The sequence below is a fragment of the Copadichromis virginalis genome, linkage group LG20 (genome assembly GCF_057382275.1).
Source record: "Copadichromis virginalis isolate Kocher_CV1m ecotype Utaka linkage group LG20, C_Virginalis_male_GT1.1, whole genome shotgun sequence".
Taxonomy (NCBI): Eukaryota; Metazoa; Chordata; class Actinopteri; order Cichliformes; family Cichlidae; genus Copadichromis; species Copadichromis virginalis.
The window spans coordinates 13,996,367-14,015,759 of record NC_140637.1 but is presented as its reverse complement, the minus strand read 5'-3'; the positions used below and the strand labels follow the sequence as shown (position 1 = coordinate 14,015,759).

Here is a 19,393-nt window from a genome sequence, read left to right as displayed (position 1 = left end):
TCTTTATATTCTCCCCCTTTGGTTGAGTCATGTACGCTCTGCCTCTTTCTCTCCTTTTAGCTATGGAGGAGCTGGATGGAGATGAGGTGAGAGTATCCTCAAGAGGGCGTCTTGCTGAGAGAGACATTGTTCAGGTACGCCTCGAAATTCGGTTAAGTCCTCGGGTTAGTCTTGAGCATGTTTCTGTCAACAACATCAGCGTGGGGTTTATGTCCCCCGGTGGAGGACGGCTTGCATTTATAGCACACACTCAGACCCTCACTGGGGACTGCCTCATACAGTATGCAGTATCCATATGTATTACACAAGTTTACTGTATAACAATGCCGACGTTTCTCATCCATGCCTTTTGCTTATCACTGATCAGTCAGTACAAAACCTTGACTAAAAACAACATTTGGTAACCTTTAACAGATAGATTACAAAGCTTAAAGGCATTACTGTAATTTTTACTGTTTCTCATCAGCTATGGTACATTTCATCACACAGACTAATGTCATAAGGATCAATTATAAATGTAATTTTGCTAATGACTGGTTTATATTAATATATATATCAATCATTCTTTTTCACTGTAAAAAAATTTGCAACATTTAAATTATCTTGTAATTCACCATTTATTAACAGTGGTTATTCTAAACTCTCAATTTAAACATTAAAAAGTGACTTAAAGCCATAAAAGGTCCTTTCTTTTCTGTCAATCAAATTTTCATAACAACAACTAATACCTCAGGACACTTTATATTGTAAGTTAAAGATGCTACAATGAGACAAAAAATAGAGGACAGGGAGGCTCAGTGTTCAAATGAAGAAGCACAGGAAAATAGCAAATAAAAATTGGGATAGTTAGTGAGATGAAGAAAGGGTAGAAGGTAGATGTACAGCAAAGAGAGAAGTGGCAAAGGAAAAGGCTTAAACTGGGTTCTATTGATCGGCTCGGCAGAGACATTGAAAGGATGTGCAGGAAGCTAGAGTGATTAAGGATACGGAAGGAAATTTGCTAACAAGTGAAGAAAGTGTGTTGAAAAGATGGAAGGAGTGTTTTAAGGAGCATGACTGAAGAAAATGAGAGCGAGGAGGATGGATGGAGGACATCGAGTAAGTCTTTGTGGATCTAAAGAAGACGTATGATAGGGTGCTGACAAAAGAACGGTGGAAGTCAGGAGTGGCAGAGAAGTGTGTTACAGTGAGCCAGTGGTGAGGTGTGCAGTAAGACTGACACATGGGGTAAACCTAAAGGGTGCAGCAAAAAGAAGGAAGAAATAAAGAAATACATGAACATTTCAATCAATGTCATGTATGAAAATGATGTTAAAATGACGTTCATGAAGTGGTGATATTAATATATGTGTTGATGTGTTAAATAGTCGTAACTTATAAAAGGCATGTGCCTCAGTATTAAATCTGTTTGGATATTTACTTATGTAAAGCAAAAGGATCAAGCGTTCCGGGTGTGTGACTCAGGGTTTTTCAGTTGTTTGTGAGTTCATAGTTTGTGTTCATTTTAAGAAAGGTTTTATATTCTTGCTTTATAGTCTGCTGTTAGTGATCTCTATCAATTGTTTCTTTCTACTTGTGATTTTGTTATTCTGTGCTTTAGTCCTTTGCCCAGATTTTGTTGACTATAGCTCCATTTTGTGATCCTGGTCGTGTTCTCGTGTCTGCTGTCTGGTCTCTTTGACCTCTCCCTCTGTAGTTCGCCTTGTCTCAGTGATTTTTAACTTTTTAACTGTTTTAGTTTTTTCTGTTATGTCTGCACATAACAGAAAAATATCATAGAACCCGTGTTAAACTATATCTTTAGACACTTTGTTACTGGCAGGCTGTTGGAAGAATAGCATAGACAGTATAACAGATGGACGTAGCTACAGTGATGCCTCCCGTTATTTTCTGAACTCCTTTGAAACCCTGTAAAGAATTTTTCTGGTCTTAGTTCCAAGAACTAACAAGATACACGTCTGACTTTGGAACCGCTTGCTCACTGAACAACAGCTGTTTTTTTTTCTTATTTGATAAGTCTTAGCGGTGTTAAGGTAGGGTTAACACCGCTAAGACGTTACAAAACAAATGACAAAATGAATTACTAAGAAATGAATTCAAAAGCAAAGTGTTTATAGGGGTCGGGAGAGAAATACTTTTTTTTCCTTTTTTTATAGGACCAGAAGTCTTTTTGCAACCACAGCTCTCGCCACCTGGTGGCCTTTTGCTAGAATGCAGGTGTAGGGCACAATGGCTTAGTTTTCTGAACAGGAAGCTGCATCTATATTTTTACTGTCTATGCAAAGAAAAATATTATTAGTTCCCATTTCTGTAGTTGAATCTCTGAGAGATGCCAAAGATAACAGTTTGAGAGACAAGGTCATTTCCTGAAGAGCTATTAGCCAGAAAATTGGCATATCTCAGCATGGTGTGCAATGTGTCCTGTAAAAATCTTTTTGAAAACTAGACACGTGGAGGACAAAAAAGATGTGATAGGTCTAAAAATTGTCAACAGTAGATGAATGGTATCTTAAAGTCATGTGCTTGAGAAACAGCAGAGACCTGACACAGGACGTGAGAGATGCATCTGGCCTTTCAGCTGATCCATCTGTTGTTCACTGAAGCCTCATCAGAAATGGGCACAGGGGAAGGGTGGCTGTCAAGAAGCCATTCTTAAGGAATGGAAACAGTGAGAAAAGGCTGAGGTAGGCCAGATTACACAAGAGCTGGACTGAAAATCAGAAGCAACAGGTTTGGCTTAAATCATCTTCAATATGAGGTTAAGAGACAGGTAATCCAATTAGTTTCTACAGCCATCTGTAAAACATGGCTTACCTAAGAGAGACTGTATTGTAGAATAAAGGTGGTCATACCGAATACTAATATTAATACGATTTTTCGGACACCAAGATTTTTTACTTTATAAATGCATGAACGTTTATATTTATTTATGCAAAAGGTTGCTGAAAAGATCCTCATCTTTCAAAAGACACACTTATAACATTCCCAATTCCAAACTCAACAAGAGAGAGCGGCGCTTTCTGAAACTTATTTAGCTGAGAGTATGGTGAAGAATAAGCGGTGATCCCACTGAAGAATGGTCTGGCAACACTAAACAGTTATTTTAGACAGCCTTTTAGAGATATGAGAACATAAATGGGTAAATACAAGGGCCTCTGATAACAATGTACTGTTGAAGTTCCGGATAACAGTGAAGAAGAGTCAGCAAAGGGTAAGATGATAAATGAGCACTTAAAGAGATATATGTATGGCGTCTAAAAGCCGAGAGGAAAAAAATGCAATCATGTTTAGAAATACTAAATATTACTTCAAAGTTGGTCTTGCTTTTTATTGTTCCATGTGATTTAGCATTAATTTCAACATTGTCACATTTTATGGCAATAAAACACACATCCTAATCTTGTTTGAGCCAGCACAGAGACAATAGCTATTTTGTAAGTTTATAAAGAAGGAAGGAAGAGCTGTATGACTCTAATGGCTCATTCAGTTGATGCTCCTCAGCAGTGCAGTGCATAGATATGTGCATATGTATCACAAGTTAAAATCAATGAACTGTGTCATAAAGGCAAGTGATAATTGAAGTTTCTCCTTCAAGTATATTGTGAGAAAACAAAAAGAAATGTAAGTTGACTCTCCTGAAAATCTCCATTAGGGTCTGACAAACACAGCATCACCCTGAAATTAATACCAGCCATAGGTAGCCAACACCTGTGGTGGATTGTAAAACCCATATAAACTAACAAATCAGGAAGATCGTAATACTTGAGGAAAGGAAACACTATGAACCTATAGAAACAGCACTTAAGTTTATCGTGAGTCTTAATTAAGATGTTCAAGAAGTGGCCCAGCGTGTCTGATTCTGCCTCTTCAAAGTTATATTTTACAAATGTAAAATGTCACAGTAGCTTCCAACTGCTCGGAAACCAAGTAAACAAATTAATCACAGGCTATTATAGAAATAGCAGGGAGTCCATCTCATTTTTCAATTCTGGATTTTTAGCGGTCTGAATCGTGACAGTAAAAGATGTTTCTCGTTAGGCACCGCTTCAAGGGCAGCTGCTTTTATGGAAGCAGGGCTCTGTGTCCCACTTGATTGCAATGGACCGCCACAGGATACTTTCAATTTTTTTTTCATAATCCGTCTTAAATCTGCTTTTTTGCTCTTCGTAGAACATAGGTGAAAGTGCTGCAGTCAAGCCAAGAGCTTCATTTTATGTCTTTCTGTTGAGCACATCCACAAATCTTCACACACTTTACTGCAGCTATTTTTAACTTCTCACCGTAAAGCATTGCACTAATGAAAAACAAAATTGACCCCTCACAAGGTTAATAGCCATATAATTTATGCGCTTGTTCTAAAGCTGTTTTTGTATAGCTTATATTGTCTTTGAGTCTGTTTTACTTGCAGCAGTAATCACATTTGCATGCACACAGTAATCCTTTGATTGCCTTTAACCTTATTACCACAATAATTCAATCAGGATTGTTACACTTAGCAGGAAAAATATTCACTCACTCTACATTTCACGCTTTTTTGTTGTTATTGATTCAATATGTGTACTGTCATCACTGAGCACCCGTGTGTATACCTGTGAGCATGAGCGCGCTTGTATTTAAAAGGTTCTTTCATGTAATGATCTACTAGTGGGTGTGGACAGCCAAAGCCCCGTCCTCCTGGGCATGAAGCAGGTATGGAGGAGACAGTTATTTCTCTAGCTTCACATACTGAATAGGGTAGTAGAGTCATCGGCGCAACTTTGTGCTGAACTTTGGGGGGGTCAAGATCTCTGTCTAAATAAATAAATAAATCTGGGTAAATTCCTAGATGATTAAACATGCTACTATTTTGCTGGTAATAACTGAAATGAGTAAAGAAAATGAACAGCCTATTAATGCAAGATAATTCATAATTTTATTGGGGGGGGGGGGGGGGGGGTTATGGTTATATTGGTTGGGTATGATTATTGGGTGGGGGTCATAACCCCCCTGGAAATTAAGCCCCTGAGTAGAGGAGGGCTCCATGGCGCAAACTAGCCTTCATACATGTAGTGTTTTATGTCCACTTAAAAGTCACATTGGCAACATAACCAGGGAAAATCTCAGACAAAAAATTTAAAAAAAAAAAGAATATTAGGCTACCTTTTGTCGAATCTCCAGCGTTATAGTTTCATTCTGCAACTCGAATATGTTTCTTTCAATTCCATACTCTGTTTGAAACAATCATTTTACCTTCCCTCCATTTAGCTTTATTCTGATTGGGTGGTCCTCGTAAACAAAATGTTTCAACACACTTTGGTGCTCACAGCTATGGCTGTGCACCTGAGATGCTCGCGTACATGATGTACATCATGTACATGATGTACATGATGCTAAATACAGCTATTTGTGTTAATAATGCTAAAAGTTAAAAGAAAGAAAGTAAAAAAGTAGCTCTTTGAAAGATATCTTTTTTTCTTCTTCTTTTTTCTTCTTTTCTTTTTCTTTTTTTTTTTTTGTTACCAGCTATTGTAGAAAACTAACTAAAATTTCTATTGAGAGCTCCAGCAGATTTTCCTTCTGTTCGGACTGTAATCAGCTGACCTGAGCTGCTGCTGCCCTCAGCCACTTTTCCAGCTGAGTTAAAGTGGCTGAGGCAGAGTGTAATGTTAGCATGTTGGTTATGTCCAGCTTTCACATACAGTCTATAACAGTTCTCCATGTCAGCACCACAACCACACCCTGATTTGAAAGAAGTCAGTAGGTTGAGCTAATACGAAGTATCTTGAGTCCTGTTTCTTTTTCAGAACATTTAATGTGTGAAAAAAGTCAAATAAATTGTGGTTGAAGCCATGAAAGCACAAAAAATGGCACAAATTTAAGATAATGAATGTAGAAAAACAGCAAGTGAGCCATATGGCAGTTGGGGAAAAACACAGAAAGAGAGCAAGAGAGATTTCTATGACCATATTAATCATTGCAACATCCTCTGCATGTATTTTCTACTTTTAAAGTACTTTAAAGTATGCTGCTGAAATCATTATCTAATAAAAGCTGTAACCGATGAGACAGCGTCTGAGAGGATTCACTGTGAAGGGGGCAAAGGTTTCCCTCATGCTCACAGTGGTCCTTAAGTAAGGCTTCGGAGGCATGAACAGCTTTAAAATCCATCACTGATGCAACCAAAGCGCTGTCTTACTTGGTATCATTATTTTCCCCTCCCTTGTCACGCAGCACCTGGTGCCAAATATCACATGACAAATGCACAAAATGCAAGTGGTATGTCTTCAGGAGACAGATGAAGCCAGCTGTGTTTCCATTTTTCATGTCTGAAAAGATCTCTGCAAACATTAAGATGACAGAGAACTTCTGAAAGTTTTGTCTTTTGGACAAGACCTCCAGTGAATGGCTACATTAACCTCCTGATGTGGAATTGGGCAAAAAACATAATACCCAAATCAAGCACTCTTTCTCATTATTTAACAAATGTGGCGTCACCTGTTTGTCAAATGTGAAATTAGAAGCTGGTTTATCAGTTTTTTTGTTAAAAAAGGACATGATCCACATTGTTTGAAATCAGAATGGACAATTAATCTTGAAAACTCTGCAGCCAGCCATGAAAAGCCTACAAATGCAGCTTCCTAGATATGCTAAGAGGTATTCTTTGATACCTTAGCTGCTGTCTCATGCAATAGACTTTAGGAGTTAATAAGTACTGTATCTCAGAGCTGCTGTTTCCACATATGCTGCTATATATTATCCTAATGACACCGAGGTCCAGGGCTGATGGTCCATGTCTTTTTATTCCCAGGTAGTGATGTTTTGCCCAGCATGATTGTAATGCTGTAATACCACGTATTGTCCTGCGTGGGAATAATTCTATCCGAGAAGGTTTGATTCTACCTTTTACATGGCATGAAATGGCCAGTTAGAAGATCCACATATTACTTTGTACCCCCAGAGACCCTGTACCCATCATCACTGGCCTCCCTGCATCATTGCTAGTGTGGCGGTGATGCAAACATGGCATCCAAGGTCTTGAGCCCACTGTTTCTCCTTGTGAGAGTTGGTCAGATGGAACCTTTTGCACAACTGCCAGGCTTGGGAGCATCCAGCATCCACTTGAGGATTTTGGTACTCCGGAGACACCGTCAGTTTTGAATATCAGTGGCTTTTTATAGCTGCCTTTCAGGGTTATTTGTCTAAGGGAAACTTTCCTTAATGAGCCTTTATCTAACTGAATTCATCCGTACTCTGAGTCACTCGCTAATCTTTTCACGGTTTGATGATTTCTTCAGTTTATGTGAGATATTGGCAGTTTTCATCACTCTCGCAAAACATTGCACTATTCCAGGCTTTTTAATCTTTTGGGAGAGCTTCAGAAAAAAAAGATTTTTATGTTGTCTATACTGGTATGCTACTTTTTTATCTGTACTAAATAAACAGGATGTATATAATGATTTCTGCTTTTAGTTCGTTCCATTCAGAGACTACATTGACAGATCTGGCAACCAGGTCCTCAGCATGGCTCGACTAGCGAAGGACGTCCTTGCCGAGATCCCCGACCAGCTGCTGTCTTTCATGAAGAGCCGAGGAATCGAACCGCGACCAGCCCTGTCCTCCTCCCCACTACCGCAGCTGCACAGACACATCTGACCCCCGACACAGTCTCTGCCTTTCTTGGTTCTGCTTCTCCCTCCTTGCTTACCTCGGCTCACGTCCCTCACTCTTGTTTTTCACTTTAAAAACAATAGTGAGAGAAAAATCGACCCGTCACTCACCCTTCTTCCTCTCTCATCACCCGTGGGGATAAACAGGCACATCGTAGCTACACAGCGGGTGTCATCCCTGACCCGCCCACTGCTGTAGCTCTAAACCGCCCTCTTATTGCTTTCATTTACTGTTTGCAACTGAACCGTGACCATTCCTCCCCTCTGATACCAGACCGTTCAGAGCCTGGCTTTTTTTGTTTGTTTGTTCTTAATTGTCTGATTCCCCTCTCCAGACACATTTGGAACAAAAGGTTTTGCTGTTGGTCTTCGGCCAGTGTTGCCACTCATCACATTTGGCAGGAGTGCTGAAGCTAAATAAATTCAAATTTCTTGATGAGGAATAGACTCCAGCTCGTATCAGGTGCTGTGGGGTTACTTCGACTGATTCTTTGCAGTGACCGATCACAACAATAAAATCTATTTTCACCCAGCCGTTTTATGATCTCTTATTGTTACTGAGCCAAATCTGAAACTGTAATCGAGAATGCAAACTACTTTAGTATAATCCATTCAGAGAAAATAGAGTCCTTGGGTTTCTCCTTTTTAAGGTAGGAAATAAGTGTTGTTAGAGCTAATATGGGGAATCCACACACATGTGGCCTGTCACAGACTTAGACACACACTCGCCTCTGTCAGACATGCCACACCCACACTCTCTTTGCCCAGCATGGGCCGAGGCTGGGTGCAGATTCCCCTCCTGCTGTTAGAGAAATGCCAGACTCTCCGGCTGCCCTGCAGAGAGGAGGAAGAGGGAGGAAGGAAGGAAGGAGAAATTGTAGGTGGGAGTAAAGGGAACCGAGGGGAGGAATGGGTAAGAGAATGAGCAGAGAAAGAAAAAAAAAGTGAGGAGAAAAGAGATGCACAAAGAAGCGAGGAAGAACAAAGCATCGGGAGATCTGTTTTGTTTGAAGGGAAAGAACAATGAGGCAGATGTGAGCTGGGTTGGAGACAGCAGCAGAGAAGGCTGTAGCTCAGTGCCATCTTTAGTTGGAGAAGCCTTTGTATGCATATTTACAAGGTGTGGAACAATCTCAATGAGAGATAAACGCACATTCTATGAAAAGCAATATACCTGACTTCCAGTGTAATGTTTGCCCTATGCATGTCCCTTCCTCTCCCCTGCCATGACTTGACATTTTATTCCCCAGAAGACTGGAGCTGTGTGCAAAGTTGGCAAAGCCTGCCACCTAGTGTTCACCCCTTGTATAGCAGGGTATCTTTATTATGCATGACTACTGTACATTTCTATACTAACTCAAACAGTACCCACGCATGAACAGATGCAGCTCATCTTACTATCTTAATTCAAGACAGGCATTCCAACAAACAACAGAGGCCCGTGTAAAGAACTACAAGCATCTTTGTGAAACGTGTCACTCTTCAGAGTTAATGTCAAGTGTGACAATCGTGGTTTATATGGGATGTTTTATTTGCTGTGTGACCATATAGACTTTTTCTAAAATAATCCGTTTCAACGTCATGTTTATTGCATGTCGGGGAAGCAGAAGTGTTGCAGTGTTTAGATAATTGTCATCACTCAAAGTGATTGTCCAAAATAATCTGTACTGTACATTTTCATTTGCAGATTTTGGAACTAACTTGTATGCCTTGTGTCCTGCAGAAACATGTGAAATTACATGTATTTTTGATATTTTGGCAGGGTCATGAAAAACAGAAATGCAAAGACTCTGCGAGATGCCAGTGGTATTAGAACGTTTTCTGAACTTATTTAAAGCCCTGCTGTGATTTTTGTCTATCCCCTACTGTTGTCCTATGGCTGTATGAACTTAAAGGCAACCTATTATGCTTATTTCTAACTTCATATTTTTATTCAAGTACTCTACTAAAGTTGCTTTGCATGAGTCACAGCTCAAACATAATCCTTATTTATCTTATACTGGGGCTTGGTGCAGCGCATCAGTTCGTAACCTGTCTAAACCAAGCTGTTTTATGCATTTCCGCTGATTGGCTACCCAACATAAAAATCTGACTTAAACAGCAGATTGGTGGAGCTTTGTGCTTGCTGACTGCGCTGTGGCTCTCGGTTGACCGTATCAGTGATATCTGCTCTGTGAGACATCATACAGAGCCATGGTTAGAAAAAACAAACTGAAAAGAGAGTTTTCAAAGCAGCTTGAACCCTGAGTTTTAGCTTGCAGGGATAACTGACACCTACCCTGAGCTCATTAGCTGAACCTTTGGTCATGTGAGTATAAGGAAAAGCATAATAGGTGCCCTTTAAAAAAACAAAACAAGATGGTTAAAGTTTTATTGTATATAAATGTTCTTTTTGCTTACAGTAAAGCTTCAAGAAACTTTTACATCTGTATTTCAAACAGCTAAATTGTATGTTGACATTTTTTAGAATGTCCATATAAGGGGAATGTAGATGTTTGACCTAGAAACCCTTAACTGTTCTGACAAATATCTTGTCGTGTTTCAATATGAAGTTTGACTATGTCTGTGTTTACGCATATCACCTGAAGGTGATGATCTGCAGTACAATATATCCAAACATAAAGCAACACACTCTTGCTGGTTGTATGTTGTATGTAGTAATTCATTCAGCAGCACTATAGAGATCACTCAGAATGAGTTCCAGCTTTAAATTGTTGGTTCATTAAAAAGATTAAAGAGCTTTAATACATAATGGGGGTGCATTTGCTTCATTACCGATTTGGATTCATTGCCCTATATCTGTTTTCATCTTGTTGTGAAAATAAATACAGTACTTAACAGAGCTCCTCAGTGAATCGCCACCTTATCACAGTGGAGGGTTTGGGTGGCTCAGTGATCCCATGTTTGGCTATGTTGTTTCACAGGGCAAATTTCCCTGGGTAAGGGGCCACAAAAAAGAAAAAGAAGAAAATCCAGCGACCAGTTTAGCTTTCCCAGGATAGGGCTACTGGGGCCCCACCCTGCAACCAGGCCCAGGGAAGAAGCACCTAGTGGCTGGGCCTTGGCGTGTATCCTTGTATCCTCACTGGTTCACTGTCTATACGTTGGGGTTTGCTTAAGTGGATCAGAGGGCTGCATGCGCCTTCAGGTCAGGAAATAGGTCCTGACTGTCATTTGCACTAAATTCACTTGGTGTGGTGCTAGAGGGTGCCCTAACTGGTCACTCCATTTTCCTAGTGGGAGACTTTAACGCTCACTTGGCCAAAACCAGTGATACCTTGAGGTGTCTGGCTGGAAGAAATGGCATGCCTGATACAAACCGTCTCGAAAACCTGCAACTGAATCTCAGTTTCAGGAACATTTTTGTGAACTACAAAGTCTTACCTGCTGTGCATTCAAAAATGTTCTTTGAAGTCTCTGAATTTTTTCTAGCACATCCTGCCATTATGTCTTTTCTACTATTAGTGACAAATTGTCAGTGTAGACAGAACTGAATCGTTTTGACCCGCCCACCGCCAAAAATCAGAAAAAATCTTTTTTAATTAAAATTCTAATACGTTCACTGTGTATTTGACCAGCTTTGCTAACATGTATCTATGTGTTACATAAGTAATTTAATTAATATTAAAAATTTAGGTTTAGTTTTGGGTGCCCAGAGCAAGTACTGACTATTACCACTCATTTGTGGTAAGAATAATTTAGAAACCCAGTGGATGACTTGGGAATCCAGTGGTTTTAAGATACAGATAACAGATGTCCAATTCAAGGCTTCCAGTTTTATCGAACAGTTTCTTTGAAAAAACAGATGATTTTTAAAAAGCTAAATTATTGTCAGAAAAACAGCATTCTTGCAGACACAGTTAAACTGATTTGTCAGTAGAACTGGGTCTACAAAGCAGAAAGCGTCTGGTGCCAAAGCCCCTTTCCTTTGAGAATATACAAATATCTGTTTTGAGATATTATGGTAAATTTGTCTAAAGTGGAAATGAGAGAATAACAGAAGAAAAAAACCTTACTGTTCAAATTACTCTCAAGTATCCACAGTGCCAACACTATTCAGTTGTAATTTTGATGTAAACCTAAAAGTCTTTAAGTGTTTATTCTGAGTAATTGAACTTTCAGTATTGAAGCTTCGAGGAGTCTCTCCACAGCAGGTCTGACAACATTATTTCCATCATAGTTCTTCAGGTCTTCATTAAAAAACATTTAAAAAAGGTAGATAAATATTTTCCTCTGATATCCTGATTTTGAAACAGTTACTGTGTTTGTTTCATAAAAGACTTGGTCTGGCAAATCTGTTGGATCCTTTCAGTTTAATTTACCAGACAAACAGGTCTGTGGACGATAGTGATGGGTCGTTCGCGAACGAAATGGCTCTTAGAGCCGGCTCTTTGACGTGAACGACGCGAGCCGGCTCCTTATCGCGAGCCGTCACGTGGGTTTTTTTTTTCTTTCTCTCAGCCTCTCTCTCGCACTTTTTTTCCGCTTCACTCTGCACGCGAGCCTTGTGCTTTACGCTGGGCAGAGGGGGGAGGGGCGGTAGTTACACTCAGTAGCACAGGAACAGAGCCAGAGAGAGAGAAAGAGAGGCAGGGACAACAACATTAGAAAGGTATAGTAATCATCCACAACTATTTTCGGTTGCAGATGATAAAGGATTGAGAAAGTTTATTCATGCAGGTCCATATGACAGAGAATATGCATGTTCTTTTAGTTTTCATATTATAATTTATATTTAATTGTGTTGTGGTTTGCAGTGTTTTGTGTTCTTTTCACTTTAAATTTGTGAAAGGAAAAAGCTGAAAATTTAAATAGTTAAAAGTTGAAATGTGAATAGTTGATTTTTGTATTATATGATTTATTTATTACATTTTATGTGGAGTGAATAAATAAAAGTATATTTACGGTGGCCCCTAGAGACAAAGCACATACAAACTTCAAATCACGTACGAACTCTGAAGCATGTACAAACTCCAAAACACGTAAGAAACACGTACAAACTCCAAAACACGTAAAAACTCCAAAACACGTAAAAACAAGTACAAACTCCGAAGCACGTAAAAACTCAGAAGCATATAAAAACTCAGAAGCACATACAAACTCAAAACACGTACAAAAGACAACAGAAGTGCTCCAGGATGCTGGGCGCAGTGTTGAGCCTTTGTTATCTTGTGGCTACACAAGCCAGCAAGTACCAACGACCGGATTTGGTGTGTGGTAATAACAGGTAAATGAACTTTTTTTTAAATTATTTGAATATATATATGAGTGCCTGTGTATAAATACACAAATACACACATGCTTTCAATTGTGTAATTTAAGTGATCTAGTAGCTCTGCTTTGGAAGTTCAGTTAATGCTAGAAATGTGTTTTGGAGTTTGTACGTGTTTTGTCTCTAGGGGCCACCGCATATATTTATATATAAACATATATAAATAAAACCACTTGTTTTTACGTTAGTAATTCCTTTTGTGCATAATTTTATATTATTGTTAATAATAAATTAATTAAAGCAACAAAACAACCTGAAGAGCCGGTTCGGAGCCGAAAGAGCCGGCTCTTTTTAGTGAGCCGAACCGAAAGAGCCGGATCTCTAAAAAGAGCCGGAAATCCCATCACTAGTGGACGATGCAATCAAAATCAGATTACATCATATTTGCCAAACCTAGACTTCCTGAAAGCTACGCAAAGACACCATTTATCATCATCATCATTTATTTATTTATATAGCACTTTAAAAACACACCTGGTAGACCAAAGTGCTGTACAATACTAATATGCACATAGTAATAAAACCAGACATAGCAATAAAGTTAAAAAACAATAAAAAAATATCAGTTACCCACAGAGTTAAAAGCCAGGGAATAAAAATAGGTTTTTAATAAAGACTTAAAAACTGGCACTGATGTAGCCTGTCTAATATGGAGAGGAAGGTTATTCCAAAGCATTGGCGTGGCAACAAAGAACGCTCGGTCTCCTCTAAGTTTCAGCCGTGACTTTGGGACCGAAAGCAGCAACTGCTCAGCTGACCGAAGGGAACGAGTGGGGACGTGGGGCTTCAACAAGTCAGACAAATAGACAGGTGCCAGACCATTTAGAGATTTAAAAGCCAATAAAAGGACTTTAAAACGGATCCTGAATTCAATTGGAAGCCAGTGTAAAGAGGCCAAAATCGGAGTGATGTGATCAAATTTTCTTCTGCCAGTTAAAAATCGTGCCGCAGCATTTTGCACTAATTGCAAGCGTGACAAAGTGCCCTGCCCAACCCCTGTTAAAAGAGAATTACAATAATCTAAATGTGAGGTAATAAAGGCATGAATAACACTTTCCAAGTCACGCTTGGAAAGAAAGGGCTTAACCTTTGATAAACGTCTGAGGTGATAAAATGCTGATTTTACCACCCCGTTTACATGGTCATCAAAGGTGAGTGCAGAATCAATTTTAACTCCGAGATTTGTGATCGAACTCTTTAGTTGGGAAGTCAAAGCTGCAAGATCAACATCCAGAGTATGAGAAGAACGATTTGGGCCAAATAAAATTGCTTCTGTCTTCCGATCATTAAAATTTAAAAAGTTTTTTTCCATCCATGCTTTGACATCAGTAAGGCAGTCAAGCAGAGGTCCAGTTGGAAGACTATCAGCATGACTAAAAGGTAAGTAGAGCTGGCAGTCATCTGCGTATAGATGGAATGGCACTTCATGCTTTCAGAAAATCGCGCCAAGAGGCAAGAGGTACAATGAAAACAATAACGGCCCAAGAATAGATCCCTGTGGCACACCCCAAAGCAGAGGGGCCACAGAGGATGAGGCCGACCCCAACTTAACACAAAAGGTCCTATTTAAAAGATAGGACTTTAACCACAAAAGTGCCAAACCAGAAATTCCCACACAGTGCTGTAAGCGGGAGATCAGCAAATCGTGGTCCACAGTGTCAAATGCAGCTGTCATGTCCAACAAGACCAGCACTGCATATTTACCACGGTCTGTCGCTATCAGGATGTCATTCATAACTTTTACGAGGGCTGTCTCCGTGCTGTGGAATGGCTTAAAGCCGGATTGAAAGATTTCTGACAATTTAGATTCATTCAAGTAGTCCATCAACTGAGTATAAACAACCCTTTCCAGAATCTTACTAAGAAAGGGAAGCTTAGAGATGGGTCTAAAATTTGATATGACTGAACTGTCTAAGCCTGGTTTCTTTAAAGGATGTATGACTGCATGCTTAAATTCCCTAGGTACTTGACCAGACAAAAGACTAGTATTAATAATGTTCAGAATATGTGGTCCGATGATAGGAAATACCTTTTTAAGAAAACGGGGAGGAACAACGTCATTTGGAGAGCCACACGGTTTAGCATTCAACACAAGTTTCTCTAAATCAGATAAAACAATTGGTAGAAAAGCAGAGAACAGACTTGAGCAAGAACCATGCATGGCTGGGTCAGCAATAGGTAGAGTCGGAGGTCTCAAACTAGCAACCTTTTCCACAAAATAATTAAGAAACTTATGGCACATAACTGCAGAAGAGTGTAAAAGAACATAGCCTTCTGGATTAAGTACAGAATTTATAGTGTTATATAGAACACGAGGGTTATGCGAGCTGGTAGCAATAAGTTGAGAAAAATAGGAGTGCTTGGCAGCCTTTACTGCTCTCTGATAGACTTTCCAGCTAGTCTTAAGAGCTTCCATAGAGACGCACAGCCTATCTTTTTTCCACCGTCTTTCACATCTTCTACATTCTTTTCTAGCGGCTCTGGTAAAATCAGTTAGCCAAGGACTAGCCTTTGGCTTGCATTGTCTGAATATAAAAGGAGCGACAGCGTCGAGGATTTATGGACTTTAATTCAGCTTTCTATCAAATCATCTCTGAAACTCTTGCCATTGCAATCACCCTGTTTGTCCTTTCCATATCAACCCTGGAAGCTCTCACAAACAGTGTGTGCATCAATACTGAAATAAAGATACTTTTCATCTTAACTCTTTAGTTACCCTTTATGACTGATTTAAAGTTTAGGTAGGTAATACACATTTAAAACAAAACAGACTTTTTGGTATAACTATTCTACATTTGCAAACTGAAAATGGCTACTTGAAATAACTTTAAAAAAAAACTTTGTATTGTATGTCCCCCTCTGGAAATCGACTATGATGCTTTGTACTCTATACAATTTTTAGTTTACAGACTTTGAAATTTAAACCTATTATTATATTATATTATTATAGATAAAGCTACCCAGCAGCATATATAAGTAATTAAAATAATCTCAAGATGCAACATTAACAATGAATACATATTAATAAATCAGTTAATACAATCCAGCAATATAATGTATTTGAGTACCTGCAGTTTAGGTACATATTTTAGTTCCAGTTTGAAAGAATCATACAGTGTTTGATCCCAGGTTACCCAGATGCACCATTCTTTGAACTATGACAACAGTGGACCCGTTGGTGCCAGATATGCTGTGACGGCCAATTGAACACAATCACCCAAAGAGACAGAGGAGTAACTCTGACTGGATGTAAAGGTGTTTCTAAAAGAGGTGTTTTGAAGCAGGCCAGAGTCAAGGAAAGTAAGAGTTCATTCAGACAGACTGAAAACAGGTCAGGAAATTACCTCTGAGCAAAGTGTAATGTTACTGCAGATAAACTGCTTTTCATGTAGCAGTCACCCAAACATCTTTTCATTTTCAGTAATCCAAAGCACCTCAGTGTGCTACACTTCTGGACAACAAGCAGATCCTGATGTCATTACAACGCTCTTCTTTCCCCCCCTCCTTTCTAAACATAATATTTTATGAGTATGTGGAAAGAAACAAGGAACAACATCTGGCAAAAACGTGTGTTTTTAAAGGGACTTGAACAAACCTGGTTTTGTGGGACTTTGGGTAATAGGTCAGAGAGGCTTAGCTCAGGGAAACTTTGGGTAAATATAAATGAAGCTTTCAAGCCCTGAGAGAAAAAAAAAGCAAGAAACTGGAGGCACACGTGAAATTTTCAGGAAGCTGCTTTAGGGCTACCGGGGTTGGGCAGACTACGGTCAGAATGTGCATAACACTTTTCAAGAAAATTGCTTTAATTACTGGTTAAAGACAAAAGCAGTAGAGTTTTTGAGTTTGATCCAGAGTGGTTTGCTTAAATGTTAACTATAGGACCAAGGTAGGGTACAGCTCAGCAAGACTTTAAGAATACTTATGAGATTCTACGATGTCTGCGCCCAATTCAAAGTGTCAGAATCCATCATATAAGCTGCAAATTAAAGCAGAGTAAATAATCAAAGAGAGAAGAAATAAATCGTGTCAGGTTTTAAAAGACTCCATAAAAGCACCAGTAGTATTACCTATAACAACAATGCAGCCTTTCTGTTTTTCCACTTACCTCACCACCAAGCTGCTTTATAAAACAGCTTTTTTGTTGTTGCCATGCTGTCATAGCCGAGAGGTGCTGCAGATGAAGGTAAAAACCAAAGAGAAATAAAGAGCAAGCTGGCAAAATCTCATGCTGCGTAAATGCACGTAATGTGTCTCTTGAGGGGATGACTCAAATACCTTTAAAGAAACACTTTGAAATTTAATCAGATGATAATTTGAACACTACTCTCATACGAAGTCAGTTAGCATAGTTTGTAAACCTATGCTAACCGGCTATGCTGGACCAGTGTTTATGCTAACTGGGTTGAACCGTATTGGCAAGAAGAGCTAGCTCTCCTCCTATAAGCACTTCAAAATTTATTAAATAGATAAATAGTGATAACTAATAGACTTTTGTTATTTAATCCATACAAAAATTGGGAAAATCTTTAGGACATAACTATATCTAACTGAGAGATCTCCAGTCAGATATAGTTTTCCACCCAACTTTTACGTTGACCTTTTGGTTGTGCTTTATTTCTGATGAGTCAAAGAGATATGTCAATGCTTCACTACAGTTTCTCCTTTGTGAAGAAACAATCTTTGAATGTGGATTTTGTTACTTAGCCAGACTAGCTGTTTGTTGTTTACGCTAATCTAAGCTAACCAGTTGTACCTACCGTAATTGTACTTACCAAGTATGCATTTTGTGTATTATATAAAATGTAAACTCATCTGTAATTTAAAGGTCTATATTTTAATGATCTGCATGAACTTTTCACACTAAGGAAAAAGGATCCAGCTTAGCCTGGGGCTTCTGAGGCAACCTGCTATAATGTGAACTGCTATTTTGGATCAAATTATCCACTAAATCCCTGGTATATTTTGCCATGACAATTATGTTAACAGCATACTTGGAAGACACTGCTTGCTACATATTGCATTTGTTCTCATTACAGTCAGTTCTGTTAAATCCAATCAAAATTGATGATCTCAGTGCAAGATGTCCAAAAGTACCTGACAATACTTCTCTTCCTCATCATATAATTGTATTGTATTGTATTGTATCTTTATTTGTTTCAGACATATAAAACAAAAAACAATATATACACACTACATATATTTTCATTTACAGATACGAATATATATGTAATCTTTGCATCTTTTCCCATCACTGGATTCTGTGAATAGGCTGAGACATAATTTAAAGCTATTAAATCATGATTTGGCCACTACATACTGAAGCTAACCATTTTTTAGATCAGAAGAGACTGAGGAAGAAGAGGGATACATAATACCCCTGTTTTGGACTTTGAATAAAGGCAATGCTTTGTTCTCTGTGTCTGTAAACGGTTTGGATTAGGACTACAGATGCAAGACTTGGAGGCATAATATTCTCAGCGGAGCATGGCAATAGCCATGAGAGCAGCGTTAAACACTGCAGCCTCTGTCCTGGAAAAACAGTATCTGGGAGCTGAGGAGTCTTGGAAAACAATGTTGCAGATGACTTTATTTAGTACCTTTTAGAGTATAGCACATCCCACAAGCAAAATGTCAGACCTTTAAGGTAAAGCCCCAAAGATTTTCATTGTCGGCCAGATTTGTGACACCATTTATGCTCAGTGTTAACCTTTCAGATCCACTTTAAATGCATCTGAAAAATAACCAGTTGACGTCTTCCTCCATGGTATCAAGTCCAAGCTCTTTCTTTTATGAAAATACGACCTGTACCATTTCTTAAAGATTGATGATCATTGCACATTTCACTGAAGAGGCCGTAAAGTTCTACTATGACAACAATGAATCTAATATTTGCTTGTGCTTCCATCCATCCATCCATCCATTCTTTACTGCTTATCCTTTTCAGGGTCGCGGGGGGCTGGGGCCTATCCCAGCTGTCTTAGGGCGAGAGGCAGGGTACACTCTGGACAGGTCGTCAGTCTGTCGCAGGGCCAACACGTAGACAACCATTTGCACTCGCATTCAACACTCACATTCACAGCTTTGGGCAATTTAGAGTTTCCAATTAACTTATCCCCACTAAGTGCATGTCTTTGGACTGTAGGAGAAAGCCGGAGTACCCCGGGAGAACCAACGCAAACACGGGGAGAACATGCAAACTTCACACAGAAAGACCCCGGCCTGATGGTGGAATTGAACTATGGACTTGTACTTATTTTCTTAAAATAACAGATTCAACCACTGTCAGCAGTGGCAGTTCGTCAACAGAGGGTGCTAGGGCCGTAAAAATATTACCAGGAACAAAATCTAAAACAACATACATTAAATACATACGTACAGTTTCCTCATATAACATGTGTTGTTGCCTGCAGGCGCTGACCAAATTCCATTTGGGAGTTTTTCAGTCACATTTGGCTACCTGCCTTGTTTAAGAATT

At 39.1% G+C, this 19,393-nt stretch overlaps 1 protein-coding gene across 1 annotated transcript in view; it reads left to right on the top strand.

Annotated features, from left to right (window-relative positions):
* Positions 1–10,398, top strand: part of LOC146684464 (copine-9-like) — a 116,497-nt gene extending 106,099 nt beyond the window's left edge. The window contains exons 19-20 of the mRNA XM_085444716.1: positions 61–134; positions 7,450–10,398. Coding sequence (XP_085300842.1) covers positions 61–134; positions 7,450–7,632 — 257 coding nt within the window. The 3' untranslated portion in view covers positions 7,633–10,398. The remainder of the gene's footprint in view (positions 1–60; positions 135–7,449) is intronic.
* Positions 10,399–19,393: the final 8,995 nt, after the last annotated feature.